Genomic DNA, 22,199 nt, shown 5'->3' with positions numbered 1-22,199 from the left:
TTTTCAATTATTTTTGTATCATTTTTTTTATAATTTGTTTAGATTTTTTTTTTAATTATTTTTGTATAGGTTTTTTATAAAAAAAATTCACATTTTTTATAACTTTTGAATAATTTTGAAATAACAATGCCCTTAGCAGAACAGAGCACAGGACACAGCACCACTTGATTCAGCAGGACAGAGCACAGGACAAAAGCACCACTGGACTCAGCAGGACAGAGCACTGGACAAAGCACCACTTGACTCAGCAGGACAGAGCACTGGACAAAGCACAAAGAACCACTAAACTGATCAGGAGCTCCCTAACTACAACCTCCCTCACGAGCAGTGTCGGACTGGGACATGAAGGGCCCACCGGGGGAAATGCAGCGGTAGGGGCCCACTACAATGGGGTGTGGCCAACTGTAAGAGGGGTTGTGGTCAGTCATTAAAGGGGATGGGGTCATCCCATGGAGGACAACGTATAGCACCATAGTATGGTCCATAAATAAAAAGAGGACATTTGCAGTGAGGAGCCGCGAAGGAAAGGCAGAAGAGAAGAAAGAAGTCAATAGGAAGGTAAGTGAAGGGGAGCAAATGCAGCATGGAAGGCACTGTGTGAGACAGGGGAAGGGGAGGGATGAATTGAATACAATCAATCGTCATCAGCTATTTGTGTGCTGTCCATTCTTTGTGGTTAGTGTTCTCTCCCCTCATAGTGTACACAGAAAACAAATGCTATAATACAGTACTAGAGATCAACCATTCATCATATGAAAACCACAATATAAGGGTATAGACTAAAAATTAATATATCCATGAAGCACTATGGAGACCACAAAATTATTAGCATAAAAATATATGCACATTTAAAATATTACATAAATCTAATTACACTCTAGACACTGGCAAATAAAAACAGGACTCTAAAAAATGATCTACCCACAAAATGTACACTCAATAATAATCCAATGCCACTACAAAAGACAAAAGCAAAACATTAATATTAAAGCATATAGCAGATGCAATCCTATAAGGACCTAACTGTCTCAATGTGTTTTATTCTGATTAAGATATGCTTCTATAGGGAATAAAGTCCCAAAATTGATTGAAAACAAATAAACATGGAACATGATATAAACAGTGAATTTGGTTACTAGTTTATTAGGAATCCATTCATTGGTCAGCTGCAATAGGATCCTTTTATAGAGGCACTGAAGACGTATATTGCCATGAAGCCATTCTAATTTATCTCCCTCCCTCCGAGGTCACACAGTGGAGAGCTCTAGAGAAGTTTGCACGATTTATTACACTTACTGATTACACGGACTCACACTGCAGTTAGGACGGCAACTTTATGACTACAGGACGCCTGCAACTACAGCAGAAGGAGTAATCTGAGATCTGTGTCACTGTGAAGCATTTCTGCCTCTCTCTGTCTCAGGAGCAGGAAGTGTTCTCACGTGCTGGCTGTAGGCAGGGATTTATTAGTTTAACAGTCTCCGTTTCATATGTAGACTGACCGCAGCTCAGTAATTCTCTGCTCCGCCCCACCAACAAAGAGGGCGGGGTTATCAGGCAACAGGGCCTCCCGGGGAATACCCCGACTCCCCGGCAGGCCAGTCCGACACTGCTCACGAGTGATCACAGCCAGAATGAAGATGGCGCCCGCAAGGTGAGTATTTATGACATCCGAGTCTCGCGAGATCCGACGCAAGACTTGGATGTCATAGCCTTGGTTTGGCGCCCGGAAATTCCCAAACAGTGCTCGCATCCCGTCGGGTGGGCTCGGATTTGCGGAATCCGAGCCCGCTCATCCTTATTTATTACACAAATACATTTTCTCCACCATGGTTACTGCATCAGAAATTAGTACATTTCTAATACACAAACATAACACAGTATCAAAAGCAGTACATTTGCAATGATATAGATTGGCGCACTGCGCTAATAATTTAAATATATTTATACAAAAATTTATTTATAAGTGATCCAGCCACATATGGTAGTCTGATAGCATAGCCTAGAGCAGCGATGGCTAACCTGTGACACTCCAGGTGTTGTAAAACTACAAGCCCCAGCATGCTTTGCCAGCTATCAGCTGGTTATCTACTGGCAAAGCATGCTGGGGCTTGTAGTTTCACAACACCTGGGGGTAAATGTATGAACCTCCGGATTTTTTAACTCCAGCGAGTTCAGCGTCTTCAGCACTTAAATTTAAAGAGGTGCTGCCTTGTAAAGGGAGACTTCCCTTTACAAGGCAGCGCCGCTTTAAATTTAAGCGCTGAAGACACTGAACTCGCCGGAGTTGAAGAATCCGGAGGTTCATACATTTACCCCCTGGAGTGTCACAGGTTAGCCATCACTGGCCTAGAGGGTATTTTGAGCACTTTACAAAAATTGCCTGAAAAAGTGATTTTTCAGGGACTGCTTGAATGTTTGGCGACCAGAGGAAAGATTGTTGTACAAGGGAGGAATTCCACAGAGGTGAATTAAGTAAAAAGTCCTGTAACTTGGAATGGGAGTGGGCAATGAGTGTGGATGGAAGACGTAGATCTCGGGCAGAGTGGATAGGTCGATTTGGGAGATATTTTGGGCTCAGTAAAGAGATGTAGGTTGGTGCAATGTATGTTAGAAGTATTTATTAATGAACTCTGGATTTGGAAAATCCAGAAATAAATTTAGAAACAATGGAAACTATATTTGAAGAGCTTTGAAATAGGTTAGATTTTAATTTCATTCTAACTTCACTGTGCATCCTTAGAAATTGACATGTTTTGTTTTTTTTACTTTTTTTAGAAAACAATGTTTTGCAAGGAAAATTAGTCTAGCTGCTTCAATCAAAATAGATTGTAGTAGTGAAACTCTGATTATGGGAAGACCAGTAAAAAGTGAACTGCAATAGTCAATGTGGTAGATAATTAGTTCAATAATTAAAGTTTTTGCAACACCTTGTATGAAAAATGTGTATTGTGGAAATGTTTTAGATGTTTGTTACAGAATTTGGGTACAGATTGGATGTGGGGAACAAAGGACAGTTCTGAGTCAAGGATAGTGTGATGTCAGGCGCTGGATTCCCAGAATAAACCTCTAGAACATGGCTATTTGTGGTTTTCACCTATAGAAATCCCTATCCCTTAGAACTGAACGTCACTGGTACTCTGTTACCCTCAGGTCTTGTGCACATAGTAATACAGGCTTAATCTGAGATGGGTGCTGCACCAGAGATATTGGACACACAATAAATTAAATCCCACACTACACACAGGACTTTACAACAGGAGCAGGTACTCACACATGCCAGAAAATAGATGGGAAAAGGTCTTGTGTACAAGTAGATATCAGGGCAGCTGACAATCCAGAAAATGGTCAAGGTCCCAGGAAATGATCAGAACCAGAACTAGGCACTGAAAATGTGCAAGCCTAAGCAGCTGGATTTTCTGCAGTGAGATCACATGATTGCACTGCAACTTCCCGCCCAGCTGCTTAGGCATCCATAGCAACTGAGCAGCTGCTGGAATATGAGAGATTTTGTGGTGGAACGCGTCTGCGCTGACAGATTATTGGAATTTTATTTGCTCACGTTTTGAAAGACTGAATTCGAGATGGTGAAAGAACATCAAAATTAAATAACAGAACAATATTTATTAATGTTGATACAGATGGCAAAAGATATGGACAGGATATATAAATTTGGGAATCCTCGACATAGAGAACATCAATTGGGATGTTGAATTCAACCAATATAATGGTGGGGATGTCAGAGGATAAGAAATGAGGTACCCAAGCGGAAAAATGTTCAAGGAACTGTTGGGCGATGCTTAATCACAGCAACATCCAGAGAGAAAGGGTTGAAAATCTGGATATGTACTACAAGAGAAGGGAACATGAATGAATGAACAGTTTGTAGTACTGTAAATACCTCCAGGTCTGAAATCAGACCTGGAGGTGTGGTTGAATTGGAAACCACTGTGCGCTATGATTGCAGGTGAGGTAGTATCTGATTGTGAGAACCATGTTTCTGTTATTGTTAAAGGCTGAGGTTGTCTGAGAGGAAGAAGTCAAGGATAGAGTGTAACAGATTCTGGATACTATATTACTAATCTTGATTAGCGCTGGCTTACCTGAGGTGCGGAGTCTAACGATCTCCCCGGTGTTCACCAAGAACCGCCGCAAGGCGGGGTGGGCTTCGCTGCCAGGAGTCGCAGGTCGCGGTCCCCAGGTTCGCCTCAAGATGTAGTACAGCGGAGTGAAGCGGTGGTAGCGGAGTCAACGAGCCGGTTCGGTACACAGGAATGGAGTCAGGCAGAATCAGAAGGCAACTCGGAGTCAACAAGCCAGGTTCGGTACACGGGTCACAAGAATAGGAGAATGGTCAGCAAGCCGGGTCGGTACACAGGGAATAGAGAGCCAGGGAAGTCAAACAGGCAGAGATCAGCACACAGGAGACACAGGAACAGGAAGACACTGCAATCCACGAAGAGCAGGAGCCAGGAACAGGTAAGTGTTGCTCTGACACTCAGCGAGTGTCAGAGTGAGGTTTTTATACAGAAGGGGATTCAAAATCCCCGCCTCTAGGTTGTGGTCATGTGACCGCCTCCGGGTGCGGTCACATGGTCCTGAATGCGGAAGTGCGGCTGGACGGAGCGGCGGGGATAAGGTAAGTCCGTAACAGTACCCCCTGCCATAAAGGTGGACTCCGAACACCTAATAGGGTTTCAAAGGAAATTTTTTATGGAAGGATTTAAGTAGACGGGGAGTCTTGGAGTCATTCTTCTCCTTTTATCGTAGAATTTTTTGGAACGAGTAGTTGCTTGTTTTAAGTTTGTCTTGGTTTGTTCCCAAATATCAGAGAAGTTACGAACCAGAGAGTCCACTGCTGGAACTTCAGAAGATGAGACTTGAGAGAAGGTGGGTAGTCTAGGATGGCAGCCATACAGAACAAAAAAGGGGGAGTTAGAGATGGCCTCATGAAAATGGTTGTTATGGGCGAACTCGGCCCAAGGGAGAAGGTCCACCCAGTTGTCTTGGTTACTAGAGATAAATATTCTGAGAAACTTCTCTAATTCTTGGTTGGTTCTCTCAGTAGCCCCATTGGACTGGGGATGATATGCGGAAGAGAAGTCAAGCTTGATCCCGGATTTATTGCAAAAAGACCGCCAAAATTTTGATATGAATTGTGATCCCCTATCGGAGACAATATGTTGAGGACAGCCATGGAGGCGAAATATTTCTTTAATAAAAATATCGGCTAAGGAGGAGGAAGAAGGAAGGCCTTTGAGAGCAATAAAGTGGGCTGTTTTAGAGAAGCGATCCATGACCACAAGCACTACAGTACAGGATTTGGAAGGGGGAAGGTCCGTGATAAAATCCATGGAGATCTGTGACCAAGGGTAATCAGGAATGGGTAATGGGAGCAAGCATCCATAAGGCTTCTTCCTAGAGGTCTTGTGTTGAGCACATTTGGAACAAGCAGCAACAAATCTCTTCACATCCTCCAGCAAGGAAGGCCACCAGTAGCTTCGGGACAATAAGTCCCAGGTCTTGCGAATGCCAGCATGCCCAGAGAAGAGTGAGTGATGAGCCCAGTGAAGGAGCCGGGTGCGTAGATGTGGCAAGATGAATGTTTTGCCTGGAGGACAACCCTTTTTCAGGTGTGTAGCTGCCAATACTTGACATGGATTTACAATGAATTTCTTATCTTCCGAGGATTCCATGTCAGCTGGATCAAAAGAGCGAGATAAGGCGTCTGCCTTCGTGTTCTTAGATCCTGAGTGAAAGGTGATGTTGAAATCAAAGCGTGAGAAGAATAAGGACCACCTTGCTTGACGAGGATTTAGACATCGGGCAGTGCGTAAGTAAAGCAAATTCTTATGGTCGGTATATATGGTGATAGGGAATTGCGCTCCTTCTAGTAAATGTCTCCATTCGGAGAGAGCCAATTTGATGGCCAGGAGCTCTTTGTCGCCAATCCCATAATTCCTCTCAGCAGGTAAAAAGCGACGGGAAAAGAACCCGCAGGGATGAAGTTTTCCAGAAGGACCTCGCTGTGATAGTACGGCTCCTGTGCCAACAGAAGAGGCGTCTACCTCCAGGACAAAGGGACGAGAACAATCTGGCTGTTGAAGAATGGGTGCGGATGAAAAGAGAGACTTTAATAATATAAAGGCTTGGATAGCCTCAGAGGACCAAATACCAGCATCAGCAGATTTGCGGGTCAATGCTGTGATGGGAGCCACGAGAGAGGAGTACCCCTTGATAAATTGACGATAATAGTTGGAGAATCCTAGGAAGCGTTGAGTGGCTTTAAGGCCTGAAGGTTGGGGCCAGTCAAGTATGGCTTTCAATTTTGTGGGATCCATCTGTAGACCGGTGCCCGAAATAATATATCCCAGGAAGGGAATTTGTCTCTGCTCGAAGGTGCATTTCTCCAATTTGCAAAATAACTGATTTCTTCGGATACGAGAGAGGACCTCCAATACATGAGTACGATGAGATGCTAGATCTTGAGAAAAGATGAGAATGTCGTCCAAGTAGATGACTACAGATTGGTACAAGAGGTCTTGAAACAGCTCATTCATAAAGCTCTGAAATATGGCTGGGGCATTGCATAGCCCGAAAGGCATGACCAGATATTCAAAGTGGCCGTCTCGGGTGTTAAACGCCGTCTTCCATTCATCCCCCTCCTTAATGCGTATAAGGTTATACGCTCCTCTGAGGTCAAGTTTAGAAAAGATGGTGGCACCCTTGATCCGGTCGAATAGTTCAGAAATCAGTGGCAGTGGATACCGATTTTTAACGGTAATGGCATTCAGGCCTCTGTAATCAATGCAAGGGCGGAGGCCCCCATCTTTCTTTTTTACGAAGAAGAAGCCAGCCCCAGCTGGGGAGGCAGACTTGCGGATGAAGCCCCTGTTTAGATTTTCTTGGATGTACTCCTCCATAGCCTTAGATTCCGGGAGGGAAAGGGGGTAAACACGGCCCCTGGGAATGGGTTTACCAGGTATCAGATCAATGCCACAGTCCCAGATTCTGTGAGGGGGAAGTCTAGTGGCCTCTTGTTGACAGAAAACATCAGAGAAGGTTTGGTATGGCTCAGGCAGGAGAGTCACAGGAAATTCTTGGGTACGTCTGGGACTATTCGGGGGAACCACTCTCTGTAGGCAGCGAGAGAAGCAGGACTGTCCCCAGGACAATATGTGACCAGATCTCCAGTCCAAGGTGGGAGAGTGGGCACGAAACCAAGGAAGTCCTAGGATGACTGGGTTGGTAGATCTTTGTATTACTAAAAAAGAAATCTTCTCCCGATGAAGTGCTCCTATCTGAAGTAGAAGAGGAATAGTGCGTACCAGGATGGACCCCTCAGGGATTCTTCCCCCATCAATGGCCATCAGAGAGATGGGTTGTTCCAAGGCTTGTGTGGGAATAGCGAATTGTTTAACTACTGTGGCGGAAATGAAATTTCCTGCGGCTCCGGAATCTAGAAGAGCCGACTGCGGGAAGGTCTTTTGTCCTAACTGAAGGGAAATGGGAATAGACAGGCAATCATTACTATTGGGAACTGACTGACACTGAGAAAAGAGGCCCAACGACACAGCTCCAGAACTCGTTAGGCCCTGTCGTTTCCCGAGCGTTTGGGACAAGAACTCAGAAGATGGCCACTCTCTCCACAATATAAACACAGCTTGTTCCGAAATCTCCTCTCCCTCTCTTCGGCTGATAAGCGGGTCCTCCCAAGTTGCATGGGCTCTTCAGGGGGAAGAACAGGGGTTTGGAAGTTGGGGGCCAAGCGAATCATGCTTCGCCGCGACTGTTCCTTCTCAGAATTACGTTCCTTGAAACGCAAATCAACTTTGACACAGAGGGAGATAATGTCGTCCAAAGACGTAGGGAGTTCCTGGGATACCAACTCGTCTTTGATTCGGTCTGAAAGGCCCTGCCAGAATGTAGCTACTAGAGCCTCATCGTTCCAGCGAAGTTCAGAGGCCATGGTTCTGAAGAGGACCGCATACTGCCCCACAGACTGGTTTCCCTGGCGGAGACGTAGTAAGCCGGAAGCGGCATTGGACACCCTTCCTGGCTCATCAAATATTTTCTTAAAGGTGGACAAGAAGAGGTTGAAGTTATGTAGAATGGGGTCGTCCCTCTCCCACAAGGGGGAAGCCCATGCTAAAGCTTGACCGGACAATAACGAAATCACATAGGCCACTTTCGTTTTTCCGGAGGGGAAGTTCCCAGGTAGAAGCTCGAATTGTATGGAGCATTGATTTAAAAAACCTCTGCAATTTTTAGGGTCTCCATCGAACTTAGGTGGGTTAGGCAACCGTAGCTGCGAGGAAGAAGCTGCTGCTGCGGCCTGAGGTACAGGGGCCACTGCCGGCCCAGGTGATCCACCAGCCACTAGGGTGTTCTGGACAACATCCAAGCGAGTGGATAGACTATTGAGGAATTTTAAAAGTTGCTCTTGGTTAGCTTCTTGTTTATCCATCCTTCCTACTAAATGCTCCAACAGATCTTTAGCTGTGGTATCCATGGTCAGAGCAAACTGTAACAGATTCTGGATACTATATTACTAATCTTGATTAGCGCTGGCTTACCTGAGGTGCGGAGTCTAACGATCTCCCCGGTGTTCACCAAGAACCGCCGCAAGGCGGGGTGGGCTTCGCTGCCAGGAGTCGCAGGTCGCGGTCCCCAGGTTCGCCTCAAGATGTAGTACAGCGGAGTGAAGCGGTGGTAGCGGAGTCAACGAGCCGGTTCGGTACACAGGAATGGAGTCAGGCAGAATCAGAAGGCAACTCGGAGTCAACAAGCCAGGTTCGGTACACGGGTCACAAGAATAGGAGAATGGTCAGCAAGCCGGGTCGGTACACAGGGAATAGAGAGCCAGGGAAGTCAAACAGGCAGAGATCAGCACACAGGAGACACAGGAACAGGAAGACACTGCAATCCACGAAGAGCAGGAGCCAGGAACAGGTAAGTGTTGCTCTGACACTCAGCGAGTGTCAGAGTGAGGTTTTTATACAGAAGGGGATTCAAAATCCCCGCCTCTAGGTTGTGGTCATGTGACCGCCTCCGGGTGCGGTCACATGGTCCTGAATGCGGAAGTGCGGCTGGACGGAGCGGCGGGGATAAGGTAAGTCCGTAACATAGAGGTTAGTTTATTACAAACAGAGTGTGCACTTAAATGACTTTGGGAAATGTGATATATTTGCTGGATTTCTATAGTGTATAGAATCAGAAAGGCAGGTATGGGAGATGTGGGACAGACCAGAATTTGGTGACATATGGCCAGCTACTGGAAACTAGAAAAGGAGGGCGAATTAGAAAACACGATAAAGGGCTCACTGTGTATGTCCCCATAAACCTCACATCACCCTTTAAAATTCTAAACATTTGCATGCAAATAAACACACGGAGACTTGGATAAGTTATTAAAAATTGCCAGAACTTTTATTATGAGTTTGAATTAACTAAACCTATGGTGGTGGAGAAAGGGCACTGCGAAACAGCTCTCAAGCTGGTAACACTATATCACAAGTGGACTGGCGCAAACCGCCGTACGTCCACAACCACAGGGGAACAAATCCCATCAAAAATTTGCGCTGAGTTGGCGTCAGAGTGACTGCCCCTTTAAAACTCACTCTGCCCTCCCTCACCGAGCCGGACAGGGACCCTCCTCACCGAAGGACCAAAAAGGAGTTACTGGTGCCTCCTAGGGAACAGTGACCTATGACCAACTACCTGTGCGCCCACAAATCAGCCGCTGAACTCAGTGCCTTCCTACCGCAACATTAGCCCAAATGTAGACCTCGTGGAGTGGGTGGGTGGGATCTCGTGCTGAGGAATGAGGCATTCCATGAAGTGCAGCCAACTATATCCATCAAGGTCCCTCCCCCTGGAGCTACCATTGGTCGGGCCCAACCCAAAGTTAACTCCTTCAGGTTAGTGTTCAGCTTATTACATACCCTGTCGCCCTTTAAGTGCGTTCGTCCCATGAAGCCTCACTTGTCATTGTAAGCTTTAAAAAGTCTTATTTTGTAGTGACTGGTTAAGGATATTACGGTTAAGGAATGCAGATAGCAAAGTAGTTCATAAGTGTGAATTAGAGTGTCTTAGTAAGGGGCCAATATAGGGGTGTGATGGGGGAATGGATAAAGGATATTATAGGTAATGTCATGGAAGGAAAGTAAGAAAAACAAATTGTTCACTGGAAATAGAAAAAAATGGCAAGTTACCTTGTCCAGGCAATGAGAAGCGTGCGGATTATTGATGTAGCTGAAGCAGATTATTGTTTGTTTTCCTCAGCTGCTGTTCAGTATTTGCTCCACAGTGTTGTTTAACTTTCCATCACAGGTTCAGATATAGGATAATTTACTATTGGTTGTAGTTTGTTTACATACATTGAAAAATACATAAATTACAGTCAGATACGGTTCAGATATAGGAGAATGTCTGCCTTCATTGTAAAAACTATCACATTATATTACATTACAATACATAAAAAACTATACCTGGGATCAATCTGGTAACATTTAGGGGGTCATGTAGAGTTGAATGCAAGTATCTGTTTTGAGGGTTTTTTTTGCAATGAGCATGCTCAGAAAACAGGCACACAATAGTAATTGATGCAAAGTTGTGTGGGTCTCGTATCTCTCAACCCCTGTGACAGAATGGGTGGAACGGGGAGTGAATGGGTGTTTCAGCGTTCCCTAATGTACAGTAAGGGCAAGTTGATGCTATTATGAATTATGATCAGATGCAGACCATGCAAACAGTCATAAATGCACCTGACACAGGCGTTTCTTTTGCGCCTACTCGACCCTGGTGCAAATACTAGTGGTGATGATAGGAAAGCTGACACTCACACAAAGAATAGTGAAGTCAACCAGTAGTTGCATGATTGTGGAATTGCTTAGACAATAATAAAAAGTGTAATGTAGAGGATAAAATTAGCTACAAATGCTAGCATGTGGTAGTACTTGCGATCGAGGCCTAAGGGCCAGTGCAACTGGTCCACTGGAATATTAGTGATATTCTTGGTGTGTCCCACTGCCTGAGAGCCCCTACCCAATGTTCAGGGCCACCAAAAATAATGTCGGCCCTGGTACGGCAACCTCTGGGGGGGCCTTCCATTGCCACCGAAGGAGTCGTCACCACACCAGGTTAGTGGCTTCTCCATGGTGTAATGTAGGGGGAGAAGTGGCTATAGGACAATCTCGCTAAGGACTTACTAAACCCCCTCTGGTGATGTGCTGTTATGTGGACCCCTTCTTCCTCTTATGGGTCCTTCAAGAACCAGTCTGTCACTGCTTAGGACTTGTGAACACTGACGTTACTTAATTTTGTCTCTTAATGTATTTCATAATTTTAAATAAGTCTATCTCGCCTATATTCCATTTTTGAAGAATTAACATAGGCAAAATGGAAGTTCATATAGTGATTGCTGCTCTCTATGAAGACACCCGAGCAGTAAGCACCACCATCTTTCCAAATTGGGTAATGGAACAGGAACGGAGGAAATAGAACATGCTTGATTGTGTACATTGGCACACTGGCATCTGTCTTTAGAGACCTAGAATCTCTATGTAAAATTCCATCTCTCCTCAGGTTGACAAGACAGCGAACTCCTTCAATTTCTCTGCAGCATTAAGGAGCTGTTTTGCAGAGCAATTTAAAAGCCATCCTGGAGAAGGGAGGAGGGATATGAGAGCTTAGGATACTATCATGTTAAACTGTACCAAATTGGATGCCAGCTAAAATATTTAGCTCACAAGAAGATAGGTTATAAACAACTTTAATATGTGCACACCAATTCCATCACAGAAAGGTTAATAACTTGCAAATGGGGATCACATTTAACATCAAAGTGTGAAACACCCTTTTTACAGGAAATATATAAACTCTATTTAAATGTTTTAAATCGGAATAAACTAAACCACATATAGAGCACATATAATGCATACCTAATATTTCATGGGGTTACAATACATAAATGAAACAATAGTCCATAGCAAACTCAGATGGTGAAATGAATGGTGACAGTGAATATGTTGGCACAAAACAGAATTCGTGACATAGGTGTGATACAGCCAAACTCGGATAATAAGACTATACAGTTACCTTTTTATTAATAAACATTTGGTTCATTCTGGAATTAGAATGTGTTGTGTTGTGAAATTAGAATGTGTTGTGGAATTAGAATGTGTTGTGGAATTAGAATGTGTTGACAAGAAGAGGGAAAGCCAGTCAAACACGAGCTTATCTTCATAGTTTATTTTTAGGACTTTGCAATGCCAGACAGTGGGTAGAACGAATCATACATACAGACAGAACAAGTACATATGAGGTTGACGAGGAAGGTGCAAACATGAGAATAAGGGCCCTGCTAATGAGAGCTTAAAGTCCAGAGGCATAGGGACAACATGAGCTATCCGGATTCAGTGTAGAAATTGGGACTATATCTGGTAGTACAACCAGAGTGAGTAGTATTACTAGGTTGGGATTGGATAGGCTATAGTAAGGAGGGGTGTTATGAGTGAGTACTTTAATGATTGAAGGTTGGGGGAAAATTTGGTCTGGCAGGAGAGTCCCAAAAGTGTACAAGTGAAGTATTGAAAGCAGGAGTGAAAAGAGGTCATAAATGTATGAGGGGGAGTTGTTAGGAGTGCTTTGTAGGTAAGGAAAAGCAGTTTTAATTGGTTTCTAGAGTGTATGGGGAACCAATGTAGGGATTTGCAGAGTGGTGCAGCAGATATAAAGTAGTGGGTGAGGAAGATCAGATTAGAGGAGGATGCCGTAGTGAAGGCAGTAGATGATGAGACAATGGATAAGGAGGGGAGGGCAATGTTTTGAAGGTGGAAGTAATATGACAGCACAAGGGACTGTATGTGTATAGTAAAGTTGGGGACACATTCAAGCACGATAACAAGACAAAAGGCATGTAGGACTGGGGAGAGATTGATGTCAACTGTGAGGGAGATTAGAAGCGAGTAGTGACACGGTGAGAAGATGATGAAATCAAATCAGTTTTGGACATGTTGCGCTTTGTAGGTAGATTTGGTACATTAATGTAGAGATGGTGGAGTGGCTGTTGGACACACTGAATAAAATGGGAGAGAGATTAGTGCAGAAGAGTTAAATTTGGGTAAACCCAGCATTGAAGCGGTACTGTAGGCCAAATAAGCGTAAACATTTACAGATGACAAGAGGTATAAAGAGAGACAAGCAGAGTGCTGAGAATAACGCCTTAAGGTACTCTCACAGATTGTGTAAGGGAGGATGTGCCAGTATTAGAAAAACTGAATCAGTGTTGAGAAAGGTAGGAAGAGTTCCAGTAGAGAACTGTGTCGCAAAGGCCAAGGGAGTGAAGGTTGTGCAGGAGAAGAGAAGAGTAGTTCATTCTATTTAAAGCAGCAGGGAGGTCAAGAAGGATAAGTAAGGAGAAATTACCCTTTGACTTAACTGTGAGCAGATAGTTGACCAGTTTAGTAAGAGCACTTGGTGGTGTGCTCGTACTCTTGATGGAGTGTAGAGGATGCATGCCAGATTGCAGAGGGTTTAGGAGGGACTGAGTGGAGAGAAAGTAGGTAGGAAGGAGAGAGATGGAGCGGTAGTTTGAAATTCGGGAGCATCCCGGAAATTCCGGTAGAGAAGGCAAGTATGCATTAAAGCCCTTTTCATACACAGGCCACTTTTGTATAGCAATGAATTAATATACTTATATAGTAATATCAAATTACTATATGTGGGTATTTTTCTTGTGGGCATTTTAATGTGAGTTTTTTTCCATGTGGTTATTTTTCCATGTGAGCATTTTTTTTTTGGGCATTTATGTCACTGGGGTTTTATCCATGAGCGATTTTCCTTTGGGTTTTTTCATATGAGCTTTTTTCTGGTTACATTTGGAAGAAAGGTAGGGTCAAGAGATGGTTTCCTGACAATATGCAAAATGAGTGCATGTTTGGAGACAGAATGGAAAGTACCAGTGGAGAGGGACATGTGGAAATTGACCTAGTTGCAAATTAGCTTTGTGTGAAGGGAGTTGATGAACAAGTTAATGTGATCAAAGAGACCATTTTATTGATCAAGAGGAAAAGAGGAGTGTGAAGACCATGTCATTCACAATGGGCGAGAGAGAACCGAGGGTGAGTTAAGCTGTGCAGGAGAAGCTGGATGTGGTTTGCTGGATCTCCATAGATGGTATTTATTTTGCCTTTAAAGTATATGACAAAGTCATGAGCAGAAAAAGGTGGGAGTGGCCAGAGACGCAAGTTGAAGGTAACAGGGTTTGGTTGACTTGGTGGATATTTGGGATAGAAAATAGTTTTTGCCTGTCATGAGAATGGGCAGTGTAGTAAGAAGACAGGATAAATTGTAGTGGTCAAAGTCTGCACTGGAACAACATTTTCTCAATTGGGGCTCAGTAGTACAGGAGCACTTTCCTCCGGGTGCTCCGGTTTCTTCCCACATTCCAAAAACATACTAGTAGGTTAATTGGCTGCTATTAAATTGACCTTAACCTCTCTTGGTATGTGTGTCGATGTTAGGGATTTCGAATGTAAGCTCCAATGGGGCAGGGAATGATGTAAGTTCTCTGTACAGCGCTACAGAATTAGTGGTGCTATATAAATAGCTGCTGCTGATGATGATGGTACATGTGAAACAGAAGAAGATCGTATCAAGAGAGTTTATGTGCACATTTGGATGCAGGGGAAGGTTGCAGGAGGCAAAGTGAGGCAGAAGGAAAGGAGATTGTGGTTGGAGAAGCTGGACATGGAGCAGTGATGGGAGAACACTAGGTCCATGCAGTGTCCATTGTGAGGACTGGGCAATGATATCCACGGAGAGCTGAAAGGAGGAAGTAAGTGTGAGGAGTTTAGTGATGGATGCATTTGATACTGTTGACCACTCTCTTCAATGCTACAATCCCTCGGTCTTCAGGACACTGTCCTATCCTGGTTTTCATTCTACATATCTAATCGCTCTTTCAGTGTTAGTTTCTCAGTTTCTCCTCTCTGCTTCCTTTATTTGTCGAGATACACAAAGGCTCAGTCTTAGGTCCTCTGTTCTTCTCTATGTATACCACTTTTCTTGAAAAACTAATAAGCTCCATTGGATTTCAGTATTATCTCTATGCGGATGAAACCCACATTTATCTATCCTCACCTGATCTCTCACAATCTGTGTTGGAGTATGTTACTGTCTTTCTTTCTGCCATTTCATCTTGGATGTCCTCTCACCAACTCAAACTCAATGTTTAAAAAACAGAGCTAATATTTTTACCCCCCAGAAAAAAGAAGTTGCCTACCTGACATTTCTGTTGACAATAAATCCTACGCCACAAGCTCGCTGCCTAGGTGTGATCCTTGATCAGATCTATCCTTTGTTCCCCACATGCAATCTATATCTAAATCCTGTTAAATATATCTAAGAAACATTTCAAGAATATGCACACAAGATATTGCAAAAACCTCTTCAGGCAAGCTTATAAAATTCCTCAACCATCATCTTAACCCCTCTAGGGTACCCAATTAACACAGTTCACACAAGACAGCATCCCTCTGACCCCCTATGTGACTGGATCATATATCTCACTAGGCACTTTTTACCTTTGCAATCTGTCTGGATCAATATGCAATATAAAGCACTTAACCTCCTGTATCAAACTCCCATTGTCCTACAGATTGTAAGCTTGCGAGCAGGGCCCGTTTACTTCTCTGTCTGTATTACTCAGTATTGTTTTATTATTGTGTTTGTTCCCAATTGTAAAGCGCCATGAAATATGTTGGTTCTACATAAATAAATGATGATAATATGCCAGTAGGAGATGTTGTGAAGACCAAGAATGAGAAAAGGTAGGTCAGTGAATAGAAGTGCCAGAGACAGGGAAGTAGACAGTAACAGGAACATGCAGCTGTTCTATTCTGTACTCTTGTAGCAGTGCTCCCAAGTAGAATGTTTACCTCTTGTTTAACTCCTATATACTACACTACCTGTACTATAATTACAGGACATTTGTAACAAGCACAAAAGATAGATCTGCATCCTACGCAAACTGAACTTGTAAGGGTTGCAGAGATGTGTTCAGTAACTGGGCTAATCCCCCCCAATAGCTTAAAAGTACAAAGACCTGCATTAAAATTATTTTTTATTTTTAATTAACTGTTTATTGAAGGCATCAAATAAACGGTCTAATCACAGAAAGTATCTTGTGCAGATTATTTATATTGGAGAAATTGAACCAAGACAATTGTTAAAATACAATAAAGGACATGTAAAAGCCACATCAATGAATCATTTTATATTAAGGAGGGGGGAGAAGGGGATGATGGAGGTTCCTCTTCAACAAGTCCACACATCAATGAAATCGAGGTGGAGAGAAACCACATCAATGTAAATGAAACAACAGCATAACTACAGATGCAAAGATAGGGAATAATTCCTCTATATACTTGTCAAAAGCTCTATTTTGTCAATGTTTCAAACTCCTTTCCTAAGGACAGAAAGAGTTGGGGAGTTCTGATCCATCCACAAAGCACCTACCAGATATGTAGCTGCATTAAGCACATGCATAATAAATGTATTTAAATGTTTGGGAAGCTCAGGATTAGGGAGTGACAGAAGAATATACTTGGGGTTGAAAGGAATGTGAATAGCCATGATATTAGCAAGTAGGTTCAACTTCAGTTTAAAATGATTGAATTGCAAGGCAGATCCCACTATATTGTGAATGAAGGAACCTGGTTCCTGACAAACCACGCCAACATAGCAGGGAAAAGTTTGGGAATATTTTAGTTAACCTATCTAGGGATTAATTATCCTAGCCCTGATATCTGATCACTAACATCTCACCAAAGCCTTCTTCACAGTTAGACTCTGGAATCTGATGTTAACTTAAAGCCAACAGGAAAGTAGAGATTTTGCCAGAGTGGTATAAGAAGAGGCAAGAAGGGGCCAGAGAATAATGCTAATTACAAAGGACACACCTTGAAAGGCATAAATTGATCACTGGGTCGGTGTGAGCCACAGATGGTCTCTGGGCTTGAGGTTGCCACAAGACAGCAAAGACAGATGGTAACAAAAGCACCACCGATTCAATATCCATCCAGACCTGCAGACCAGGGGGAGACTGTTACTGACAACATTGCGCCATTTGTGCAGCAAAAGAATACTTTTTAGAGTTACTCATCTTGGACTTCTTCTCAGACTATATAAACATAGATACCACCCGCTGAAGGGCAACCAATTGCCTTGGAGGGGATATTAATGTGGTGTGCCTGGAAAAGGTAGAGGAGTCTTAGAAGGATGTTTATTTTGGCCAAAGTGATATAGCCAATCCAGGCAAAGTACAATTTGTTCCAAGACAATAGATTTAATAGTGTCCAGGTGGGGAACATAGTTAGCCTTAAAAAAGAACTCCAAGTTCTTAGTAATGTAAATTCCTATTTTGTATTTACTTGTACACCACTTAAACTAGATTTAAATTTTAAGTAGCTATTTGAGGCTGAACTTTTTATGGAGGGTATCTAGAGGTTTGCAGACTGACAAAAGAATATACAGCGCTTTATTGTGTTCAAGTGAGCTTGCCCTATAACCAATCTGATGGCTATTGGCTCCATTATTGGAGCAGATTAGTGACAAGAGAATGCAATCTTGACGTCTGCCATTCATAATTTTAAAGCGGGCAGAGAGGAAACCATTTACTAGAGCAGAAGCTGTTGGACTACAGTAATAGCAGCAATCCACTCTCCATCCGGACCAAAAAACCCAAGGACTCTCACAAGGGACAATCAATGTGATCAAAGGAGTTTTCAGTGTCTAATGACATTAGTTAGGCAGGTACCTTGGAGGTGTTTATATGGTGAACTAAATCAATTGCTAGCCTGATGGGCAGTGCCGTTGACCAAACACAATTTCCACCTGATCTGTGTGTACTAATTTAGGGAACCATGCATTGTGCCTGTTGGCTAGGACTTTAACAAAGGTTTTTAGATGAGAACTTTGATGACAGCACCCACACAATGTGGGATCCTGACCCTCTGTGTGAATAACTGAAGTTGTTGCAACTGTAGTGGCTGAACCAAAAGATTAGGGGTGTAACACAAGACCACATGGAGAATACTAGAGAGCCCACTACAATGACAAATCTCTTTCTCTTGTGGGACATGGACACAAAGAAGGGTACTTTATTATGTACCAGGATTGCTATCCCTTTACACTTGGCCCAGACATTGTTATCTCATGGCACTTTGGAGAAAACCTGAGCAATGGGGATGACTGAGGGGGAAAAAGCAAAAAAAAACATTATACAACATAACAGACTCCATAAGAAGTCAAGGAGTATGCAGGATGTGTATACTTTCAGTAGACGGAGCGCTAGTGGTGGGCCGGGAGACAGGGATGGGGGAAAGGTCAAAGATTTTGAGATGGTGGAAGTGCAGGGCAGACTGGGATGTAGCCTCTAACCTATAAGATGATGTAACAGCAGGGGTGACCAAATTTAAAACATTCCTAACTCTTAACATTTAAAACTTATGGTGAGAAATGGGTGGTAAATAACTAGGGTTGCGTTGAGCCTGTACAAAAGTATATGAGAGTGGGGATTGCAATAACATTTCTAAACAATGCATAGAGATGAGCACTGAGCAAACCACAGAATTAATAGAAACTGCACAACTGAATGCTGGTTAAGTAACTGGTATGTGATGGTATATGCAGATAATTACTTCAGACTTAATAGAAATTTGTTATCTGAATGTAGGCTCAGTAACTGGTGCAGAGATGTTGTAAACAGATAATTTGTGAATGAAAGAGATGATGAAACAATTAGTCCATATATCTCCTACCCACTTGCCTGGTGCAGAGATAATGCTTAGACCCGCACTCTACACAAATTGGTCCAATACATTCAAAGAAAACAAACTAAGAGGGGGAAATCACATTGAATATCGGGCAAATAACTTTTTCTTTTCATTTTTAATTCACCTTCCCCAAATATGTATTTTCCTTGTCATATTATACTCAGGGCATGTTAAGAAATGTAAGAGCTTTATTTGCATATCCTAGACATGGCAATCTGTCTCTAAGACCATTTTTTTTCTCAGAACGCCATGAACCTTCCACCAGACAAGATAAGTGTTCTCCGGCAGTATGACCAAGACAAGAAATGGGAGCTGGTGTGTGACCAGGTAAATGACCTTTTTTGTGCAAAGTGTAAAAATGTTAAGTTGGACCTGTTTTATAAGTACAGTGGAGGCAGCCATTTGTGGACTTTAAACAGTACTCTAGTTCCTTGTGAATTAGTAGCCTGTATTCTAACAAATATTGGTTCAGCCATCAAAATTGCGGTATCCACTGTGTGTAGGTAATCTGGGCAGGAGAAGACACAAGTAACAGACTTGTCTATCATAGGTCATTTGAACACATGGACAGGTATGGTCTGAACAGTGTTTTGGGTTAGGTTGGCTTGTAAGGATAACAAGGCATACAGTGTATGTGTGTAATCACTATTAGCCTTCTAGAATTGTCAGCATGGGAAGACCGGCAAGGGGAAGTACGCTGCTGTACTATGGTTCACATACACTGCAAGCCCCACAGGCCAGATGTTGCCAGGCATTATCATCTAGAATGATAGACACTTGTAGAAACCTGTTATATGTAAAGTGTCAGCTCATAAGAAACCTCAAAATTCTAGAATGGCAAGTAGTAGGAGACATCAGGCATGTAGAGTGTCAGCAATTGGGGATATTGGGCATGTAGAGCTGGGGTTTTAAACATGTCTACTCTTAGTTGTAGCTATAACAAATTCAAGGGGTACCGATAACAAATTCAAGGGGTACTGCAGCATCTTAAATTAGACTCAAAATAGCAGATTGATGTAAAAAAATATAATAATAATTTAGGTTGGTACTTGGGATACAATGAGACACAATATATATAGAATGTAGTAAACATTTTCTGTTATTGAGGTTTATCTGAAAAAAAGGCTGAGAAACTTTGATGTTGAAGGTCTGGTAGTTGGAGACATCCAACTGGTATACTCCAGGGCAGCAGAGATGAAGATTTTAAGGTAGTAGAAGGCATCAGGAATATAGTGCCCGGTTAGAGGAGACATCACCCTTGTAGAGTGTGGGGGATGTAGAGTGTGGGGGATGTAGAGTGTGGGGGATGTAGAGTGTGGGTTGGAAGAGATATCAGGCATGTAGAGTTTCAGAACATAGAGAACATTAATCATTTATAATGTAGTTGTTCATTGTGTGGCTAATTTTTCAGGTTTGGGGAATGATGCTGCCATAATATTTAATTATACAGTATTGGGGTGTTGCCTCTATCGAATATACAAAACCGTTTCATAATGGGCAATGACGGATTAGGTCTGCATTGGATCTTATTGGGTCCTCTGTCAATAGCTACCCCTGAATCACTTACACCTTGTTTTTAATATGTTCTATGTCACATCCATATTCCCCATTGTAGAATCCTACAGAATTATAATTTTATGTGCTCATTAGGGTGCACAGGACGTTCATTACTATACACATACACTCTCTCCGAGTTCAATAAAATGCAATGTAATCACCTCTTCTGTACACTTTAATCATTGGGGATGGAAGGAGAAGTTCTGGGCCCCATACACCTCATATTCCTGGGAAGTAACCCTACTATAATACAGCACTGGAGTCTATGGACTGTTTTCATCATATATTATCACAGAGGGGGATGGGCAGAACTGGACTTATTCCCCATGAGGCCCTAGGCAACATACTTGGGCCCCTTACACCCTCTAATTGTCAAAAAATGCAACGCATAAACATGGATTAGGGTAAACTGGCCCTCCCTCGGTGTCTACTGGTCCCTAGGCAAGAGCATAGGTTGCCTAATAGATGATTCGGCAATGAGACTGGGATATCTAGTAGCCACTAGACATGGTTCTGACCTGTCATTCATACTGATACTTTTCCACTATCAGGAGAGATTCCAGGTAAAGAACCCACCAGCTGCCTACATACAGAAACTGAGAAGCTACGTGGACACAGGAGGAATCAGCCGGAAGGTAAGATATGGAGCATGTCTGGAACATCAGTCTATTGCAACTTACAGTCTCTCCCACCCAATTACACTAATATAGTACTAATTTCAGTACTGAAGCTTCTCAAGATGCATGATTTCAGAGGTGAAAGAAGTAAAATCACATGTTTAGATTGGTTAAATAAATATATTTCAGATATATATATATAATTGAAGTTTCAGAATCACATACAGATATGTTGAGCTCATTTGTCCCCTATTTGCAGAACAGTTTAATTGTGACACATACCTTATGGGGAACGCTGTAAGTTAACACATTTTGTGAAAATATATTAATTTTAGTTCAAGAGGAGGGTCCAGGAGTCCACCCAGGTTCTGAGAGAACTGGAAATTTCCCTAAGGACCAATCACATTGGGTAAGTGACATATGTTCTAATGTATAAGTGATATTACTTGACAACTGCACTGACCATGTTTATTTCTGAAACAAACTTCTCACCTTCAACTAATGAACCACAGGATCCAAAACTTGGGACCAGACCACTTTAGCTCAAGAGTAACATTCGCTTGTTCTCCCATGTTGCATAAGGACTCACAACCTGACGTTTCAATGTAAAATCCTGCAGGTGTTAATTGATGACACAGCTAACTGGTTGGGGTGGGGGTATAGCAGAAGTAAAATATTAAGTTCGAGTCCAGCTGTAATGTTTAAAATCTTGTAAACAACAGCTGTATAACTGGTGATTGCTGATTTCATCACGTTATGTTTAAAGTGTTACAAACTTACCACTCTAAATTATAAGGATATTATGAGTCACATGAGAGTTCCGTGATCAGTAAGAAAGCATCTGACACCAAACTCCTTAGTGACATTGAGGGCTCTATCTAACAAACTGAGAGAGCCCAAAAACAGGATGGTGTTAAATTTCTGTTTATGCCAGGTCAGACCACTATGCGCATGTGCGGAATTTAGCTGTGCATGCGCATATCGCTTTCTCATTCGCTGGCAGTGTTAAACTGCCGGTGAGCAGTAAAAATACTTTGTGGTGGATGGGGGTCTTCGCAGGGGCTCCCAGAGCATCCCTGGCATGGTAAATAGCAGCAGTACTTCATTATGTAGATTACTACCATTTTTTTTTTTACATTAAGCGCCTTATTTTGTATTTTTTTACGTGTATTGCCATTTTAAATCT

General features: G+C 42.7%; 1 protein-coding gene across 1 annotated transcript in view; it reads left to right on the top strand.

Moving 5' to 3' along the window:
* FMNL1 (formin like 1) overlaps positions 1-22,199 on the top strand; it is a 49,291-nt gene that overhangs the window by 12,889 nt on the left and 14,203 nt on the right. Inside the window, exons 2-4 of the mRNA XM_075177349.1 lie at positions 19,083-19,166; positions 20,948-21,031; positions 21,349-21,422. Coding sequence (XP_075033450.1) covers positions 19,083-19,166; positions 20,948-21,031; positions 21,349-21,422 — 242 coding nt within the window. The remainder of the gene's footprint in view (positions 1-19,082; positions 19,167-20,947; positions 21,032-21,348; positions 21,423-22,199) is intronic.

The sequence above is a fragment of the Mixophyes fleayi genome, chromosome 6 (assembly GCF_038048845.1).
Source record: "Mixophyes fleayi isolate aMixFle1 chromosome 6, aMixFle1.hap1, whole genome shotgun sequence".
NCBI classification, from domain to species: Eukaryota; Metazoa; Chordata; class Amphibia; order Anura; family Limnodynastidae; genus Mixophyes; species Mixophyes fleayi.
The sequence above is the reverse complement of the archived record's forward strand: the minus strand, read 5'-3'. Positions and strand labels throughout refer to the sequence as shown.